General features: G+C 46.1%; 1 protein-coding gene across 3 annotated transcripts in view; it reads right to left on the bottom strand.

Annotated features, from left to right (window-relative positions):
• Positions 1–20589, bottom strand: part of DOCK11 (dedicator of cytokinesis 11) — a 76886-nt gene that overhangs the window by 7414 nt on the left and 48883 nt on the right. For 2 of the 3 annotated variants that reach the window (XM_059483264.1, XM_059483265.1), the window contains exons 32-49: positions 20201–20314; positions 19616–19691; positions 19235–19338; positions 17198–17309; positions 17015–17081; positions 16500–16547; positions 16247–16312; positions 15846–15979; positions 15093–15208; positions 13209–13346; positions 8682–8864; positions 7929–8042; positions 6041–6256; positions 5901–5958; positions 4116–4222; positions 3014–3136; positions 2018–2131; positions 71–217 (exon numbers count right to left, since the gene is read on the bottom strand). In XM_059483264.1, the coding sequence (XP_059339247.1) occupies positions 71–217; positions 2018–2131; positions 3014–3136; positions 4116–4222; positions 5901–5958; positions 6041–6256; positions 7929–8042; positions 8682–8864; positions 13209–13346; positions 15093–15208; positions 15846–15979; positions 16247–16312; positions 16500–16547; positions 17015–17081; positions 17198–17309; positions 19235–19338; positions 19616–19691; positions 20201–20314 (2037 nt within the window). The remainder of the gene's footprint in view (positions 1–70; positions 218–2017; positions 2132–3013; positions 3137–4115; positions 4223–5900; positions 5959–6040; positions 6257–7928; positions 8043–8681; positions 8865–13208; positions 13347–15092; positions 15209–15845; positions 15980–16246; positions 16313–16499; positions 16548–17014; positions 17082–17197; positions 17310–19234; positions 19339–19615; positions 19692–20200; positions 20315–20589) is intronic. The other variant, XM_059483266.1, reaches the window with a different exon arrangement.

Below are 20589 nucleotides of genomic sequence, written 5' to 3'. Positions count from 1 at the left end.
TCTCCCCCTCCCACTGGCAGAAGGAAGGGATGCTCTGCCATCCTCCGGCACCTCCACAGTTTAACTCTACCTTATTAGAATCCTGGATAATCTTTACAGTCTCTGACCCAAATTTTTCTCCATAAAGTTTAAGAAGTCTGAAGGAGATCTCTGAGAGGCCTGTCAGTTTGGGCTCCTTATAGACGTATTCCTTCCCATCTTCTTCCTCAAAGAATGTCTGGCATTAACCACAAAAAAAAAAAAAAAAAAAACAACAAAAAAACCAGTGAGGAATAGCTGTCTTTCTTAATTTAGAAAACTTTTATGTTGGATTTGATGTTTGTAAAGCAAGCTTCTACTAACATTTCAGGAAGCCAAAAAGTTTTGGAAGGCTATGGCTCATAAAGTCTCACTGAACTTTGCCTGTTTAATAGCTTCCTTCAAAAATGGTCTAAAAAAATAAAATTCTTCAACCAACACAAACACAATGCATCACTACTTGAGTAGAACCAGTGAGAAATCTAAACTATGTGGAAGATGGTTTGGCCTGCATTTGACCTTTTGGAAGGTTAGAAAGAGATAGGCAGGAGAAAAAAACCACAAAAACAAGGTACAGAGAAGGAGCAGAGAGATACGTGAGATGAGGAAGCCCTGACAGCAGAGCCACAGGAACAGTCAAAAATTCAAGAATTTGTGTAAGCTGCAAGAGAGTTTAAGCAATAAAAAAAAGAAATGGGTTTCCTGTGCTTTAATTCCTCTTGTATGCAGGGAAGTGGGATTTGGTGTGTTTACTGTAAATGGAGACCAAAACACATCAAAGGCTGTGTTTGCATCACCAGTCTTACCCATAATGGAAACAGCATGGGAACTTCATGCTTTGGTGAACTGCTCCAGCTAGAACTCGTGACACAGCGTTAAGCTATCTGTGTGTAGCTGGAATATAAAGCCAGAAAAGCTTCAAAGTGCAAAACTGGATCAAGTACTGGTTGTTGGGATGCTACACAGCTCAATTTTAAGGGCTGATCCAGTTATTTCCAACTTCCAGAAAAATAAGCCAGCAGTTGTTTCCTTTTATCTGTTGCTAACCTTATTTACTTTTTACATATCCAAAGTTACAGGGAAGATGAGGGTAAATATAGAATGCATGTCTGCTGCAGCAAAAGTCACTGCTGTGGTATGTTGTGACAGTGACATTCAAAGGTACAAACCCATGAGGGTTTCAGGGGTATTCATCATCTCCTCGAAAAGAAGGAATAAGGAAAGGCAAGGCCAATAAAATGTATATGGCGTTTTCTAAAGAGGGGTCCTGCAGCTCCCCTTGGTTGAGTCCTCAAGCAGAAGCAGGTTGTTCAGAGACAGAAAGGACATGAGGGTATCACACTTTATTAACTGCTATAGGTGGAGAAAAAAATAAAACCACAACTGCTTCTAAGCTCAGAAGACTTCAGTGAGCTGTGATAAGATCATGCCACTTCCTGGGACTCTGAGCCCCAGATCTTACTCAGTTTTTCAGCTACCTCAGGTAACACTAGCACTACCTATCTCTACATGTGTGTAATCAACATTGACAGATATTTTGCCTCCAGCTTCTCTCATAACCTTTTACTCTGCTAGTACCCAGAAGGAAGCAGCATTTTTTTGTAGAAAAAAAAAAGTCTGTTACTACTACTGTTTATATACTATGGTTATAGTTATATACTGTTACTATTTATAGACTATCCACACTAGATTGTGTCTATGTAACTACAATAACTATAATTACAAAAAATCCTCAGCATTTTCTGAGCCCACTAAGGCATTTCCTAACTGCTGAGTTGTTTTAAGAAAAGCCTACAGGCAGAATCATAAACTTTATAATAAATCAAGTGCTCCTAGAAACAGATACAAACCCTCATCCCCAGTGTGCAATACCAAAACACTCATGTAGACACTGGTGGCTGCACCAGAGGAGCTTTTCAACTCCAGGTCTGACAGAGCAGCAGCTCTTGGGCCAGGATGCCTGGTGAGGGGCAGCTGGCAAGCCAGTGTGTATACTCACTTGTCCATAAAAGGCCACTCTGAAAAAGGTTCCAAGGAGCCTCTTCCTTGAGTGCATTACTTCCAATATCTTAGCATAGGCTCCGTGGAGTGTTCTGTACAGCTGGGTGAGTTTCTGGAAATCAGATTTTAACATTATGAGGAAAGCAGGATTTTCCAAGCAGCACATTCTAGCTAACACCAGAAGCTTCAGAGATACCTGAACACAATCCTCTGGAGGATTGAAACCTTAACTTCTAAAGAGGTTGAACTCATGCAGTCTTGTTTGAAAAACTTGGTTTTAAGTAGATGCTTCAGGTTCTGTAAGGCACCACAGATTGCAGGAACAGCACTGCCCCTGGAGAGAAGGCTCAGTGCACTGGGTGTCTCAGGGTGTTTCCTGACTGAGCTTTCACACACAGAGTAGCTGGCAATATTTTACCCAGGAAGTTTTTTTTTGATTAAAAACAGCTTTAGCAATGAAAAAATAGGTCGAGGTAAGGCTTTCCCCCTCCTCCCAGGTTCAGTTTTATGGCTGGATGGGAGGGGAAGAGGTCATACAGAGGGAGGGAAAGAGGACCAGCACTAAGCTGAAGCACAGGTCACAGCACATGGGAAAAGGAGCAAGGCTGGGAACAGCCTCCCTCCTTCCTCTCCACTTGCCACTGAAGTACCCAAGATCTTGTCCTTTCATTCTGGTTTTAACCCTTAAAAACCTCAGGTCTCAAAAAGAATAGAGCTTCAATGAGCATATGGAATGACAAAAGGGTTTTTTTTACAGGAAGGAAGGTGGCAATTATTCACTAAATAGTCATGAGTCACCCATTAGCTCTGATAAATACCTTTCAGATCACTGCTTTCAGTAATTTCTTTAATAACCACCAATGAGGAACAGTGTGTGCTTTACTGACACTAATTCAGTAACTCATAACTTCAAAAATAAAAAAGTCCCCTGTTTTTTATTTCTCAGCAGTCTAGAAAATTACCTGCTCTATGCAAACGAGTTGAAAATACCCACCTCGAATTCACGCCGCTTTTCATAAATGGGAATGATCAGTTTGGAAACCTCAGAAATTGTTTCATAACGCTCTGCCTTCCACAGGCCATCTATGCACTGCTCCAGCAGCTCCACCAGGACCTCCTGTGACAGCCGCCAAATGGGTGGTGTTACTAACACTCCAGATTAGAAAATAAAACCATTTTAACTTCGGACACTTCTATCAGATCCCAGAATAAGTAATTGCAGTTACATAAGTTTAAACACTGTGTATTCTCGGCCTTTCTAAAGGCATTCTAAATTTTGGGGAGGGGTAAGGGGAAGAAGAAGAAAAAGGACAAGTTATTTTTTATAAGTTCATTAATTCTTCATAAGCCATTAGCATAATAGCCAGCAAGTATGTTTAGTTACTCTCCTGGGAAACTGCAAAAACTGTGGGAGAGTATGAACTGGACAGCACTGGAGATCAGAGGTGTGTGACTAAGAAACACACCCAAGGAACAAGTATTGGCTGTGATGCCAAGGATCCTCAAGCCTTGATGAAAGGGCAGCTGGGCTGCAGGGCCACCTTGCTCAGCCACATGGCCAAAGCAAGGCAGCTGCACAGGGATGGTGCAGAAGTTCTTGTGAGGCTTCATGACTCATGGGAGGAGCTACCCACTTCCCCAAGGCCTTGCCAGGGTTTCTGGATTGTTCTGCTATCATGGTGTGCTGCAGAACAGCCCTAACTCCAGGGGCACCCTAAGATGACCTCTCCCTTGCAGAGCTTGACTTTGTATTGCCCCTTCTTGGAAACACCACACCTGGCTGTGCTGCCCTGAGCTGGCAACATCAGCGTTTGCATAACACAGCAGGCAGAGGTTGGGGTGCTGCTTTTTCAGCCTCAGTGCTAGAAAAGCCCTTCACAGAACCAAGAACTTACATCAGTTTTACCTGTCTGAATCACACACAGAAAATTCTCCAGAGCAGATTTCCCTTGGGAAAGTGGAGTGGAACAGTCTTGTTTACACATAGCAGTGCACAACTGCAATTTGTTAGAGCTCATATGAATGAAGTCTAAAACTAAATCCTAACCAGATATCAAATATCCTCCCATCCTCCTATCTACAGCACAGGACCTCACCTCACTGTAATGTACATCCATCATGCCACCATCTTCTTTCATTGCACCTTCTTCATCAATGTTGGGAGTGATCTTCCTGAAGGCAGCACATCCACTGGGAAACAGTTCTGCAGCAGACAAAAGCAAATGGATTAGTGGAATTATCTCAAATGTGTCATGCTGCTGTACTTTGACCTGAGCTGGCAAATCAATACCACTCAACAACACTCTCACTACCCCACTCAGCCCTGGTGGGATGAGGAGGAAAATCAGGGAAAAGAAGTAAAACCCATGGGTTGAGATAAGAACAGTTTAATAATTGAAACAAAGTAAACTAAGGAAATAATAATAACAGAGACATATAAACCTTGAGAAAATCAAGTGATGCACAACACAGTTGCTCATCACCTACTGACCAATGCCAAAACCATTCCCACACTGGCCTCCTTTCCAGGTAACACCCCCTGCAAATGCATTGGGCACGACATTCAGAGATGTGAAATATCCCTTTGGCCAGCTCAGGTCAGCTGCCCCAGCTATTCTCCTTCCCAGGTTTTTGTGCAGCTCCTCACTGGCACAGCACGAGACACTGAAGAAGTCCCTGGCTTGGAGTAAATGCTACTGAGAAACAACCAAAGCAGCCATGTGCTGTCAACATTACTCTCACACTGAACCCAAAACAGAGCACCAGCTACCAAGCAAGAAAAGTAACTCTATCCCTACCCAGCTATTGCTGGAGAGCTGGGGGGTAAGCACACAGAGCTGTACACTCCTAGCAAGGAAGCACAGTAAGGTACACCAAAGCTTTGGGTAGTTCAGCCTTTACTGAATCATTCCAGCCTCTGTATATGCAAAGAGTGCCAGTAACAGAAATAACTCAATGTTCAAACCTAATTTAATATTATTTTGGAACTTGTTCCTCTTCCCTTTTAGGAGTTCTCCTTTATCACTACTTGTGGTAAGCAGCCTTTGTGTACAAATAAAACATTGCAAACTTTCAGTACCCCGCTCTCTGCAGCCATGTGAAACGTGCATATATATTACAAGAACAAGTCCTGATTTTTCCCACTCTGCCAAGACAAAGTACAGAATCTGGAGGGACTCCAATCCCCCTGAGCAGGGCACTGAAGGACTTTCCAGCCAAGGCAATCAGCTTTCATGCAGCCTTAGCTTTCTGAAATGTTAAGGGTCCACTTCAACAATTACTCCCTTAAATGGAAATGAGAAATGGGGTCAATATATCAACTGCAGAACAGGTATTTAAAAGAAAACCTGCAATGTGGTGTAACTTGAGAACACACAGCTCTGTCCTTCCTTCCTGTTTTGCACTAAGCCACAAAACTCTCCTTTTTTTCTGATTGTTCTTTACATATGTGTATGGTTAGGCTACAGTCTCATTTCTTGACTGAATTTTGACTGTTTTATTCTACAGTTTTCTGTACTGCCTATAGTAATAATTCTGATGATCATATTGAGTCAGTTTTTAACATGGCCTTCCCCAGTGAGTGCATTTCCTAATGTAAAATACAAGTGAACATTTAAACCAAGACATGATGTGTCAGCTCTTATTTCACTTAGCACCACGCTAGCGTGGCTGTCTAAGTGAACAGGTATGAACAACTGTCATTTCTTAGAAACTACTCATCATCTTCTAGCTTTATACAATGCAATGATTTCTTTTTCCTTTTCAGCTTGTTTATAAAATAACAATTTACCAAATTGAGAAAGCCTTTTCTTTAAAAAGATTCTGACACCCCCAAACCCCACCATCATCCTCCTCGTGTCTCCCAAGCAGCAGACACTTACTCTTCCTGTGCAGGAACTCTGCAACGAGGGCTGCTACGTGAACATAGCACATGGCTGCCTGCAAAGCACAAAGGGACATTATCAAAATGCCATCTGTACATGTGTCCTGCTGTGCACCAGTTTTGAGTTGCACAAATTACCTCTGAGAAGTCCCCGTTCTTCACGTGTATCTTGGCCATGCTGTCCAGCCACGTCTTCCGGAGCTCGGGGGTGCTTGCGTAAGACTTGGCCAAGCTGTACTGGAGATCCACCAACATTTCTGGGTCCTTCTCGTGTTCCTTCATCTGAGCAGTGGCCATGAGCACTGTGCGGATTCTCTTCGTCAAATCTTTCACTTCGGAAGGAAAAGCTGTTGCCTGAGATGAAACAAACTGAATTAGAAGCTGATACAGAAAATACAGTTTGCCAAAAATTACCCTTTCAGCCAACTTCACTTATCTGAGAACACTGAGAACACAGCAGATAAGGCTAATTAACTCTTCTTACTGAACTCACACTGCACACAGAGTGCAGCGTTCCAGCTGCATTCAGAGGCACTTCAGTCATGCCATGCACAGGGCCAATCTCTCCAGGCTGTGCCCAGGGTGCCAGGCTGGCTGTTCCTGTGCTGCAGTGAGGCTGCCACTCTGACATCCTGAGGAGCTGCTCTGAGAGCAACACACAAGTGCTCCATGCATGCAAAGATCTCTGGATGAGACCACGAACCACGGCTGCAGTATTTTTTCATGTCATTCAACATCTGGCTTGTTAGGCTCTGATGTGGTCTGTCTTCAATTCCTAAAGCACTGAAGGCATTTGTAGAGCTTCCCACCACAAGAATGTAGTAGAGAAGCATGTGCTCTGATCTGATCCCCTGCTCAGAACTAGGCCAACATTGAGTTAGACCAAGGCTTGTCCAGCCAAGTTTTGTAATCTCCTAAAACAGAAAATCCACCTCCTTTCTAGGCCCTGCCCCAGGGCTGCACAGTGCTCTTGGGAAATAACTTTTTCTTAAGCAAAACTGGAATTGCCCTTGCTGCAACTTGCATACACTGCCTCTTGTCCTGCACTCCACACCTCTGAAAAGAGTCTAAATATGCCTCTATAAACTGTCTGCTGTGGAAAGAAGCAGGTAGGCTCCCCCTCAGCTCTCTCCCCTCCATGATGAGCCTGATTTATGCTCCCTCTCCTCAGATTCCTGCAGCCCAGCTGCTGCTGTGGCTGTGCATGGCATTCTCTCCAGTGTGTTGAAACCTCTCCTGTACTCTTGCACTTACACAAACACAAAAACTTGATATCATGATCATCTCATGATGTAAATTACAAGTATGGCTCAGTAAAATCTTTACCAACATCTGTGTGCAGAAAAGAACTGAGGTTTTCGCCAGGCATATCCTATCTATAAATTTGTTAGATCACAACTAAACACCTAATGGAAGCTCCCATTAAGCCTTTAGGTCACAGGATAACCGTGGAACTGTAAAAACACTTTCCATTTCCCCTATCCTGCCTTGGCAGCTGCTCTGTGTGAAATGGAGCACGTTGCAATTGCTCAATGGATGGGGTACAAGCCACTAATTCTAGCACAAAGATAGGCAATTATTTTCCAAAGAAATACAACCATTAATCTCCACAAAAGAGCTCTTTCTTAACATTACTGACACTTAGTTGAATAAAACAAAATCCTGCTAATTATTACCTTCAGGCAACAGAAATACCAGACCCTCCCTTGTCATTTCCTTCAAAACTGGGAGTTCCTGGAAAGCTCTTCGGACAATCTGGCAAGCAGAACATGGCAAAGCACAATCTGAGCTGCTGAGCTCCCTCCCCTTGGTGTGAGGCCTCAAGTTTGGAGCACGACCTGCCTGAGCAGCTGGTCCAATTGCTGCTGGCACAACACTTGTTTACTGAGCAAATGCAGCCTACTACAAGCCTATAAATCACAGTTCCAGTCATTAGCCCAACCCTTAAACAGAGTTTCCTGGAGTCTGTCCCCAGGCTTGCATCAATGGCTGACAGCACATGAGGGATGTGACATCTCCAACTCACCTTCATGGGCCTGTCGCTGTTTGCAAAGTTGTTAATGATGAGCAAGGAGTCCTGAAATCTGGTCCCACCACTGAGGGCCACATCTGCAATTAACTGGCTCACTGCAATTATTATCTGTAGGACAAGGTAGAAGCTTTATTTAAACAAGCCCTAATAAAAGGCTTTTATTAAGGTCACAGTTAATAAAATGCTGACAGGAAAGCATCACATCTTTTCCACCACGTAAGCAGTGGTTGGTGCTGTGGTTCAGCTCTCACATCCCTCAAGGACAGACACTCCCCAGAGGACCAAACTGCTTTGCAGAACCAACAATCCAACTATTCTAATATGAATCCCTGTTTAGACATTAGCTACCTTCTTCTGTGATTCTTTACAACCCAGAGAGTATTCATCTGTCCCCCATGGTATCTACATTTGCTTCAAAAACTACCAATGCCAAAAAAGCAGCTCCTAGGAAATCCCTTCTCCTGCCTTAAGGGCAGCTGTCCCTTCCACCCCATCCCAGCCAGTCTCTGGCACAGAGATGTGTCTGATACACTAAAACTCAACAGCTTGGAGTACTTGATGGCAATTATTTTACTTAAAGGTGCTTGGACCAGTCACTGGAATTAAGCAAAGCCTGGAAAGCAGGAGGATTTTGGTCCATATGGCAATGGCAGGATCCTCTGCAGGTATGAGGTCACAGAGCTCTGTTGCTGTAACTGTTCATTCAATCTGAGGTGTCCTGTCTCTAGCTTTTCTCCAGCCACTGACCTGAAGATGTGTTCTCAGAAACGTTTTCCTTTTCGTGAACTCAAAATTATTTCTCATCAGGAGGTACAGAAGAGCAGAGGCTTCATTCCTCGTGGAGGACACCTTGGAAGTGCAACACTTCAGGATCTCATAGCAGAGGGCAGCACACATGTTCACCCTTCCTTTGAAAAATGCTGAGGGAAACTTCGCAAGAGAAAAGCAAATATTAGAAGATACACCACGAAATGGCATAGGGATCAGATGGGCAGGGCAACAAACTAAGCTCCAGCCTGGACAGCCTCAGCAGAAATTCTGCCAGAATTCTGAGCCTGAGAGTATTTGTGGGAATGAATTTGGGGTCTATTTTTAACCTCATTTCCTAGACCGATGGGAACTTTGCTGTCACGCTTCTTGGGGATGTGACTGCTTGTGTCCATCTAACCCCTCCCCTGATAACATCTGGGATTTTTGGCAAATTCTCACCAAACTGGACTGATAGAATTACATTCTTCCAAAAGCCATAATCCCAAGCAGTGGGGCAAAGAGGAGAGGTCCCACAGGCATTCCCACCACAAGGTGCTATCTGGAAGATCAGAAAATCCATCAGAGCCCAACTAGGAATCCAACCTCATTGGGAAATGTGACCTGCAATGCTCACACATCTACTTCTACATGATCCCCCCAAAACAGCTCAAATCATGCCTGCATGCCCTCAGGAATGCAAACATGCTTGTCACTTAGAGCATCAAATTCAGTAACCTGCCCTGCCTCCCCAGCCAGGGCCACCCAGGGAGCAGCAGGACCAAGCCAAGCCACAGTGCAAGCTCCCTCAGTCACAGCAGGGCTCAGGGACCTGCAGCAGGGACAAGGGGAACACCCTGGTGGCCTGGCTGTCCCCTCAGCAAACCCCTGAGCACAGCTGTCAGGGCAAGCTCAGCCCTGCCTGGGAAGGGACACCTGCAGCAGACAGGGGGGACACCTGTCCCAGTGGGCAGCAGCCTCCTGGGGATGCCAGGGTGTGTCTGTCCCTGTGGCTGTGGGTCACAGGAGGTGGCTGGCAGGGAGGTGACACCACCCTTGGCTTCCCTCCACCTCGGCACAGAGGCTGAGCACAGGGAAGCAGAACAAGGAAGGGTTTTGTGCTGGCACGCAGGGACCTGCTGGGGAGGGGAGATAAAGCACCTCCCGAGGGGTGGAGGCTGCTGGGGATGGCCCAGCAGCACTCTGCTCCTGCTGCTGCGGCTGGCGCCCAGGCCCAGAGAATCTCCTGCTAAAAACAGGCAACGGAGGCAACCACCATTTTACCTATTCAGATTGTTTGAGACCCCATGGTCCTCATGGGGCATGTTCCATTAGCCACTTTCATCTGCCCCATTAGCCACTTTCATCTGCCCCACTACCTTCTGCCCATGGGAGGTGACAGTAAATAGAATCAGCCAGAGGCTGAAACTGTTACTGTGGCCCTCCACTCCTTGCATTAAGTATGGATGATCCAGGAAAACTTGTAGGTACCACCATGGTGTGCTGGTGACAGTCTTAAAACAGGGATCTGGGACCTGTGGCTAGCAAGATACTGGGATTGCACCAAGAAAATAGAATTAGGGCACAAACCACTTTTTGTTCACTGCCTCTGGCCAAAAATTATCATCAAAAAACAAAACAAGAGAAAGAAGGAAAGAGGCAAATAAACATCATAAGGTGCACACAGATCGTGTGTGCACCTGGGAAAGGAGCTGCAAGAGCTGCTGCCCAGTGCAGTGTTGCCCTTCCCCAGAGCCAAACAGGATCATAGGCAGCCCTGGGCTGAGCTGTGGGACAGGGCAGGCACACACAGCACAGTCATGGCTGGCACCTCTCCCAGCAGGGACACTGCCAGCCAGCAGAGGCTTTCAGACACTCCAATGCACTGCCAGGGACACAGCCCCTGCCTGGGAATCTGCTGCCCTGTGCACCCCCCTCCACACCAGCTCTGGAGGAAAACCTGTGCCCCTTTCTCAGGGAACTGCGTCCCTTCCTGGAGGCCAAGCAGAGGCAATGGCTCCTGGTGCCAGGCCCGGGGAAGCAGATCCAGGCATGAAGGGCTGCTGCAGGCCCAGCCAGGCCTGGTGCTGCCTGTGGCTCCCCAGCTGGGCCAGAGCACTGGGGAGAGCATGGAACAGCCCCTGAGGTGCTCACTGTGCCCTCTGCACTGACCCAGCCCCATGCCATGGACCAGAGCAGGGCTCAACCCAGCAGCCAGCTCCCAGCGAGGCTCAAAGGGATGTGAGGGCAGCACAGCCATGGGGACAGGCAGAAGGACGTTTGAGCCAGTCTGTAATGCACACTCCTCCTCTATGCACATTTTCCTTTATAACTTTTAAATTAAAGATCATTCCTAAGCATGCATAGAGGTATTTATATATGTATTTATCTGTAAATAGACAGATTCAGTTCTTAAGAAAACCTAGAGTGTGAAACAAGAGCAATCTAGCTTTGGTTGGTTCTTACCAGCCAGTAAAACAGAGGAAGCTTTCTTGCCAAATTCCCAGAACACACACGTGCAACCAAAACCAAAGATGCAAATAATTATAGAAGATTTTTATTTGCTCTCTTGCAACATTTTTTTAAAGTCTTTTGCCTATCAAATAACTGGGTTTAATGTAGAAGACAAATTATAGGTAGCAGAATACATCTCAGGAGTTTTTTCCCTCCAGCAACCATTTGCTGTGACCACAAATAAGAGGGGGATTCATTTCATTGTAATTTTAGCTATAGGAGGTCCTAAAAATGAAAAATTTTCCATTCTAACTGTGACAAAGGTATAACTCCCTTTTGCTTTTCTGGAAGTTACAAAGTAGAGCAGAGCTAGGATTTGAAAACAAACTTGGAGGAAAACATTTCATCCTTGACTTGTCATACAATGCAGTGACCACCTGCCTTGGCCACCATAGCCACTTCAGGCCTCAGAAGAACACTTGAAAGGACTTAAAAGGAAGTTTGGGACTCGTGTGGTTATGGAGTTGGCAAAGAAAACACTTCCTCCTTCTAGATACCATCTGCTGGACTCATATCTTGCTTTTACAGAAGCCATATATGCCCTGCTATAGGGGAAATGCAAGAAAGCTGAAATCAATAATTTGTGTCTTTAAAGACCCATGAGGTGAAATTCAGCATGGATGTAGACTGGCATAAATCCAAGAAAACAATCCCCCATCCTTGCAGCAGCCAAGCATGCAGCCTCCCTGCTGCCACTGATGTTTTGGAAAGCAAGTGTGGAAGCCCTGAAGGGCTCCAGGCTTTGAAGGCTGACAGTGAGATCAAATTGAGCAGGTGCGCAGGTCTGGCTTCATATTCAAATGAAAATATGTCAGGAAGGCAAGGAATGCCTAATATTTGCTATAGGCACAAAACAAATATTTCTGGCTAAACAAACTTTTGGCTAGCAAGTGGGAGAGCAGGGTGTGCGCAGATCTGCAGCAGGATGGATCTCAAGGCTAAGCAGATCACAAGCAAGCAGAAAAGTCAAAAGAAAGGCAGAGTAATAAACAGGCACTGAACCCTGCAGAAAAACTGAGTGATTCCTGCCCCTGCCAGCTGCCAATCTAGCAGGCTCTAAGAAGCCCCGTGGAAAAACACCTTGTAGGAGACCACACTGCCTGGAGCAGACAGGGAGCCAGCAAGAACTCTGCATTTCTGCTTCTCATGTGTTTGCTTAGCACCAAAATCCAGCCCTAGACTTACACTAACTCTCAGCTTTGCTGTGGGGTTACAGCAAAATGTAAAAAGTACAGACTTTTTCCACCATTAAAAAGCAGTTTAGCAGTCTCATTTTAATCAGATTTTGCTCAGCAGCTAGTGCAAAAGCTCCTTTGAAAGTTACTCTTTGCTTACCACTCAGACACCATCCCTGTCTGGCTGCAATCTGCCACATGGATTTTCATCATGAATGAAGTGTTGCGCTCAAGGGCTTTGAGGTGTTTTAATTAATTTTGTATTTATGATAACTGCACATCTGGGAGGAATGGTGTTATAATGTACATCAGATCTGGAAAAACGTCCTTTTGAGCAGTGGCAGGTTTTGACAAGAACAGAGGGCAATGTCAGCATCAATCACTGCTCCTCTGTGGTCAGCTGTGGCTTTGTCTCTGCTTGAGCTCGGGACATTAAACAGCCTCACTACCTGTCAGGGCTCAGAGAGCACAGAACAAGGTTCAGCAGAGCTATCACTTCTCCCAGCAGTGGCTCAGGAGCTGCCTGTCAGTGCATGCATTATTCAAGCAACAGCACTGTCAGCAGCACTGGCACTTTGGGGCAAAGATTCAAGCACCAGCTCTTGGTCAAACAGACACTAATCCTTGTGACCAAGGCAAGTGTGGGAATTCCTCATGATTTCTCCTTTGCTTACTGATGTCCAACAAATAATAAATAACTAGAGAACTTAACCTGGGCTGTGTTTTAAATCAGTGTAGCTAAAACACATCTCCAAAATATCAGGTTAACAGGAGTTTAATCATACTGGCCTCTCTGCCATACTTACAAGTTCTCCCACACCTTTGTCATTGTACCTACCTTGCTAATGAAAGCTCTCAGAGAGGCAAACACGTGCTTAAGGGCTGCTTCTGACTGCCCATTTTTGAGAAAAGCCAGATGAATATCAAAAACCTTCTTCATAAGTGGATTGTGGCCATCGTTGCTTAAAAGCTGGGTCTGGAAAGCAACAGGAGAATTTGCTTAGCAGGAATGTTGTGCCTGAAGCTGGAAGTGACAGAGATAATTTTGCATAATTAATCATATTAATTCTTGAGCCAGATAAGCAACAGGGCCTTCAGTAAAAATATAACCAATAAAATGTGACAATCAATAAAAACTTATAGTAGCTAGCAGAGGCTATTTTTGCAGCAGAGAAAAAAAACGAAAATATCACTTCTGAATCACTAATTCCAAAGAGTAAGTCAATATTCTGTGCAACTGTGACTGGTTGCCTAGTTATTTTAAACAAAACATGTTACCAATGTAAGTATCACTCTGGGGGGATTTTTTCCATTTCTTTTTATTTTTCTAGAAAATTGTTTTGTTTGTAGCCCAAAAGAGAGGGGGGAAGAAAAAAAAAAAGACCCATTTTCTCACTGGATAGATCAGTAGCTGTAGTTAGTAATTTCACTTCCCTTGTTTCCTGAAGAGTTTTGCCAGTTTGCATCTTGTAGATTTAGCAAAATGGAATTACTTGGGGGTTATTGATACAGTTTGGTGTCAGACCAGGTGGACTTTGCCCACCGCCATCCCTACGGGGCTGTGCAGGAGATTTGGGCATGACACAAGGATGTGGATATCCTGTATTGACAGGAAATCAACAGCCCCCATCACACTGCCAGTCCTCACAGTCCTTGGGCTGGCTCAGATTTTGCCAGCTTGCACAGACCTTGTGGTAAGTTCAGGATCCAGAGTTTTACACTGAGCTCATTTCCTGTGGCAGTGGAACAGCACCAGCCCAGCTGCTGCAGCACAGGACCCACTCGTGTCTGGTGTGGCCATAAAAGTGAAGCCAAAGCCCACTAAAGGGGAAGGGAATCCAGTCTGTCCTGTGGTTTGAAAATCACATCGTTTTTTAGTTCAGCAATATTACCAAAGAGGCAGCTGAGAAAGTCAAGCAAGTTTTAAATGTTGCATCTAAATCCTTTTGCTGTTACCAAATTTCCAAGGAGTAATTTAACATCTGCACCAGGATGGCTTTTTGGCTCTGCAGTGGAAGCAGAGGCTTTGAACAGCTTTCTCTTCATCTCCATGTAAAAAGGAAATGTTCATCGTGCTTGCTCTGAAATCCAGAGCTGTTCTTGTGACACCACACCAGACACGTTGCTACATGCAGGATTCCTCTGACTACACTTCAGGAAGGGAATTTCTGGGACAGTATTTTGCTGCCATCCTGGGGATCTCTTCACCACAGAGGCCTTGGTTTGTGTAGATGGCAATGGCTGCCAAAAGCATGAATCCCAACATGGAAGAGAAGACTTCTACCCATGGTTCTGGTCCTGCACTGGTAACCACAGCTGGAGAGCCTCAGCCCCAGAGATATTAATGTACAGCAATTCAAAGAAAAATGGGCCTTGCTTCCAGGTAATTTAGGGTACAAAAGAGCGACTTCTAAAAATGTTGGACATTCATTTCCCTTTTCTCTAGTCCGTCCTTTCTACATGATATACATTTCCTCTTATTCTATTTTTGTAAAACCTGCTATAACATACATGGGATTTTCTCTGGCCTTGCAGCTTTGAAGAACTGGAAAAATTGTGTATGGGTATAATTACTCTGTGAAACACTGTTTTGGAAAATAACCAAACTGAAAATTATTTGCTTTTGTAAAGCCTTCCAAATTCTTCCACTCTAGGAGAACAGGTCACCAAAATCCAAATATATATAAAACTTTTCTACAACATTTTTGATTTCAGTGCTGACCTTGAAACTCTGAGTGAAAAAAGAGATGGTGTCCAGGACTGTCAGGCACACTTCGGTGGCAATATTGCCCTCCAGTAATGCCTGGTGCACAATATCTGCTTCTGAGGTGCCTGCATCTGTGGACAGAGAGAAAATTAGGAGGAAACAGTGTTCAACACTCCAGCTCCCAAAAAATCTAAGTGCTGATATAGATAAGGTTCTCCCTTGCACTTTCACTGCATTTGGGAGATGATGCCAGAATAGCAAGATGCTGAATTTGCCAACTCCACTCAGAGAAGCTGCCTCAGCCTGATGCCACACCAGGAAAACAGTATTTGCATTGCCCCTTTATATCACTGTCTTTAAAGCCAGACAGAGCATGAGGTGTCCCAGCTGTCTCCAGGGAGGGAAGATGGCAAAGTCCTTTAATGGGACAAAGTGCACCCACATGAAGAGGCTTAGAGCAGATCCCAGCATAGGTGTCTGGGCAGTGCACTTCTCCTGCTTGTCCTGCTCTCTATCCACCTGCCCACACACTCAGCCAAGGAGCTGAGCCAAGACAGGCAAGAGCAGAAAGCCACACAAGTCCGAAATCCCAGGGGTGATTTTTAAGGGGCTGGCTTGGATGCCACCCTCACCCATCCAGGAATGCTGCAGGGAGGCCTGGTGACCAGGGCAATTCTGCAGAATCTGAGTAACCTGTGGAAAGCAAGTGTAAAACGGCTCCATGCAGTTCTTCCCAGGCTGGAGTGCCTGCCCTGCTGGCACACGTACTGTGGTTAAGGGTGAAGGAGCTCTCCAGGCTGCCCAGGTGCTGCAGGCGCGCCCCGGCCCGGCTGCGCAGCGCCGGCATCGTCTGCGACTTCCTCTCGGCCGCCGTGTGCTTGGCCAGCCAGGCATCCTGCACCCTGCAAGGGGAGCACAGACAGCCCTGGGGCACCAGCAGCAAACACACCACTGCACATCACACAAGGCACCAGGATGGAGGCCTGTTCCTCCAACACACCAGTCTGGGGCAGTCCCAGTGGGCCTGCCCGCGCTGTGCCAGCCTTGCTGCTGCAGGAGGCCCTAGGGCTAACATGAGAGCAGGGATGCTGCTCAGGAAGCAGGGATGCTGCTCAGGAAGCAGGGATGCTGCTCAGGAAGCAGGGATGCAGCTGGGGCTCTTGTCTCACCTGCAGCTGGCTGGGGGGGACACTGCCAACCTGCGCTCGCCTGAGCCTGGGGATCTCATGCAGGAGCTGGAGGGGAGGGAAGGGGCAGGGAGCTGAGGTGAGGGGCCCCTGCTCAGGGCATGGCACCGAGCAGAGCCCCAGACCCACTGGGGTTTGCCCAGAATGGGTGTGCACCAGCCCTCCCCACCTCTGCTGGGGCAGGGAGCACGGGCATGACCCCCACAGCCCAGCACCAGATGGAAGGATGCAGTACCTGGCAATATTTCTCTTCCCCACATATCTGAAGTGAAATAAACACACCCTAGGAAGAAAATGAAAAACGTATCTGTTAAAGATCCTACAGATCAGGAACAATCCAGAACATTTAAAACCCACCCTGTGGCCTGCAGCCACACTTCTCTCTGTACAAGGGCTTGCATCTGTATTTACAAGTCACTTGACCTCACACTCTTGGTTTCAAAATTCTATGGCACATTTCTGTCTTCTCACCCATGTCTTCTCCCAAATTTGCTGCAAAGTGGAGTCTGTGACAGTGAAGGGGAAGCTGAGCCCACAGGTGGTAGGACACCCCCCAGTCAGAGCACGGGGCACTGCCACTAAACCAAGCTTCCTCAATTTACACCTGCTTCTCCTCAGAGGGAGGAAGAGCATGTCATTCCAACCTGGCCAGACACCCCCAGTGCTGCACAGGACAGTGTGTGCTCTCCTCCTTAGCCATTCTGCCCACACTAAGGAGCAGGGTTTGAAAAGCAGCCTTGTGATACTCACTCCAGAAGCATGAGGACATTGATCAGCTCCTGGGGAGAGAATTTGTTCCAGTAAGCTAAAAGAGTATCTGAAAGAAAATGAAGAACAGTGCACTGAGACTTTAAAAACCTCAAAGAGGGGACCTTACAGGCCAAAACTGGTCCCTTGTCTTTCTGGCTGCCCCAGTGGGCAGGAGGCACCAACCTTCAGAGATCATCTTCACAATGTAAAGGTAGCACATGAGAAGTGTCCGGATCTCGAACTGGTCCAGCCGGCTGCAGTGGGACACGCTGCTCCTCATGGAGCTCCTGCGGATCTGCTGGGACACAGCTGTGACACCGAGGGCTCCTGGCTCTGCACAGGGCTGTGCAGCATGGGCACAGCAAACCTGGCACACACCAGGGGTGCTGGCATCCCTCCTGCCCCCACATGGGCACCCCACAGCACCGTGCCTTGGAAACAGCTCAGCCAGTGATGAGCAGCCTGGGAATCCTGGGCACATCACCAAACACCCAAACACTTCTCTGCTCAGAGAAAAGATGTCTGGGCAGAGAATGACAGGTTATCCAGCAAAATACACAGCAGCCTGCTTTCATTTCCCCTGCTCTCTGCAGCAGCTAAGCTCCTGGACATTTTTAAAGCCAGTTCCCGTAAACAAAAATTCACTGGCTGCCACCATTTAAAGCAAAAGTCTGACTTTCTGTTAAAGACATACACTTCAAAACATAATATCAATTATTAAAAAAGGAGGATGTTTCATCTTAAGAACTTTCTCCTCCCCTTGATTTTTGGAAGTGTTTCAATTTTCCTCCTACTAAGTGACTCAGGCAAAATACACGAAATCCTGCTGATGAGTCAATTTATGTGGGGAAGGCTTGGGCATTGTGTGGCGGGAAGCATGACTTCTAAAGTTACAGCAATTTTATTTTGCATTCTCTGTGCTGGCCTGAGCTGTATCCTTCAATAAATGGATACAATAAAGCCCTAGGCTTCTCCTAAAGCTCTGCCTCTCATGTTTGGAGAGGGATCCACAGAACTTATTTGCTGTTTATTCCGGGATAAGCTGTGGATGTGAGTCATAATAAAGCAGATATAAACAATCATGTTAGAGTTGGAGACAGGGTGCTATGGCCAGAGATTTGCTACTGACCATGCCAAACTACAAAGTTAGCACACAATTCACTCCAGGGGAGTGGGGCAATGAGCAGAGTCTGCCTCTGAGAGTGCTGCTGAAGCTGTGCTCCTCCATGGGGCACTGCTTTCACATGGTTCTGTGCACACTGGTTTCAATCAAGAAAGATGGCTTTCAATAACTCTGAAAAACATTCAAGAACATTCAAGAGGACGATGTCTGGCCATGAAGGAAGAGCTGAGCTGGAAGCCACAGCACCTCCTGCAAAGCCCATCAGCAGGGCTGGAGCTCAGGGCTTTGCTGGACAGTGAAGTGCTCGGCTGTACTCAGCCCTGGAGCTCTGTGATTTATGGAGGAGAGCTGGCAAGGCCTTATCTCTTCTAAGCACGTCAGGACACAGCCATAAGCCCAGATAATCTTTGCCTTGCTTGTTACAAGGGCCAAAGTTTTTGAAGATGTATCAATGATTCACGCCAACTCAAGATATCTGCAAAGTGCCTTGAGGAAAACCAGGGGCTGGTTTGCACAAATATCTGATTTTCATGTGTGCAATCTGCCAAGAAGAAGAGTACTGAATACCTCTCCCTATCTGAACAGTGGGGTCAGAGGTCTTTGTGGCATGACCACAGTCACCTTCTGCAAGTTTGGGCCTGTGGTTACTTGCCTGGGCTGGTTTTTCTGCAATCACTTTATCTTTAGTCAGTGGTCACTGGCAACCTCACACCATGGTGCTTTGCTTCTCAGATATCTGGAAACCAATTCCCAGCACCAGGTACTGAGGTGCAGCCAGGCTCAGAGCCACCCACACACAGGGAGCACATCTGAGGATGGACAGATGCACCACAGGAGCAGAGATTTTCCACACAGATTTTGCCTTTCATCTTCAACAAGCAATTTGTCAGCCATTCTATTTTTGGCTCAGTGATGTCTGAAGAAGGAAAGCATACCAGACTTGTGACTCTGACCTTTGCTAAACATCAATCTGTTTGTTTCCAGAGACATCTAGAAGCTGACTTCGGAGAGTCTTACCACGGGAAACTCCTTTTCCCTCCCCCTTGTTTCACACAGCCTGCAGGCTGTGCTGCTCTGCCCAGCCCCTGGTACATTACATTTTCACTCTGATCCGGGGAACTCGTTGCTCCCTCTGAGTTCAGGGATCCTTTTGAGTCCTCTCTCTTTATTGAATGGCCATTTGGAAGGGCTGCTCCACAGGCTGAAAGAAACCCCCAGACCCCACAGTTAAACACTTTGCACTTGTCAGCACAGCACAGATGGGGCTTGCCAAAGCCCTGTGTCAAAAGCTGGAAAAGGAAAAATCTGGAAAGGACAGTTAGGGTAACACCACATCTGGGGAAAACCATGCACAGTCTGTGAGGTCTTTTAGGACATGATTGTTTCAGGTTTTGGGTAATGGGTTTTGGGTGCTTCAAGCTGGTAACAGTTGTGTTAAAATAAATAGGAAAATTTAGAATTTAGAAAAATTAATTTACCTGGATCTTTGTCTGCAATCAGGCTGGATCTGCTTGAGGGGGATGGAAAACTGCATATGAATTCATCCCTGGATGCCTGCAAAGCAATATAAGGTTTTGTGACCAATCAAAGAAAACACCTATTCTCTTATAGAAGGGAACAGTGCAATACAAAATGCCAGATTAGAGCAGGTTTTAAAAACAACACAGATGAAAACAAAAATTTCCTTGCTTGTATAACAAGGAAACAAAGGAGTTGGGAAGGAGTACAAAAAATAGCAGAACATATAGAATAAGTCATGGTAGTGTTTTCCTTTTTCCTTTTCACCATTTGAGTTGAAATTCTGAATTGTTTTTCTCAGATATCCTATTTGTTATTCTTTTAGCCCAGCAAGGAGGAGAGCCTAGTCTGCAAGGCCAAGGCCATTTGGGAGCCACACACACAATTATTGGGAAGACCAAGCAGCAACTCCCCAGAACAGCTGCTGGAGCCCCAGGCCAAGCCCTGCTCAAGCTCGTTGCTCTCAGAGGGACTCAGCTCCCCCCAAGCACTGCACAACCTGTCCAGAGACATGTCAGATGTAGAGGAACCCCAGCTTTACTCACAGGGCTGGAGGCAGGGCAGGAGCTCAGGGCCTCGGGGCCGGCCACGCGCTGCAGGTTCTCCAGGAGCACCCCGAACAGCGGCAGGTACAGCTGGGCAATTTTTGCCTGCTGGTTCTGCAAGCAGGCACAGAGAAAAATCTCAGTAAGATTCCCAATGGAGTGAAAAAAGATAAACTCTTGTGTTGTATTTGCTGGAGTTCCCGTGGCAGGAAGGAATGATGCATCTGACTCCATGCTCTCAGAAGGCTAATTTATTATTTTAAGATATTATATTAAAGGATATTAAACTATACCATACTAAAGGATACAGAAAAGATACTTACACAATGCTAAAAAGATAATAATGAAAACTCGTGACTCTTTCCAGAGTCCCAACACAGCTTGGCACT

This window comes from Ammospiza nelsoni, chromosome 15 (assembly GCF_027579445.1).
Source record: "Ammospiza nelsoni isolate bAmmNel1 chromosome 15, bAmmNel1.pri, whole genome shotgun sequence".
Classification (NCBI taxonomy): Eukaryota; Metazoa; Chordata; class Aves; order Passeriformes; family Passerellidae; genus Ammospiza; species Ammospiza nelsoni.
The sequence above is the reverse complement of the archived record's forward strand: the minus strand, read 5'-3'. Positions and strand labels throughout refer to the sequence as shown.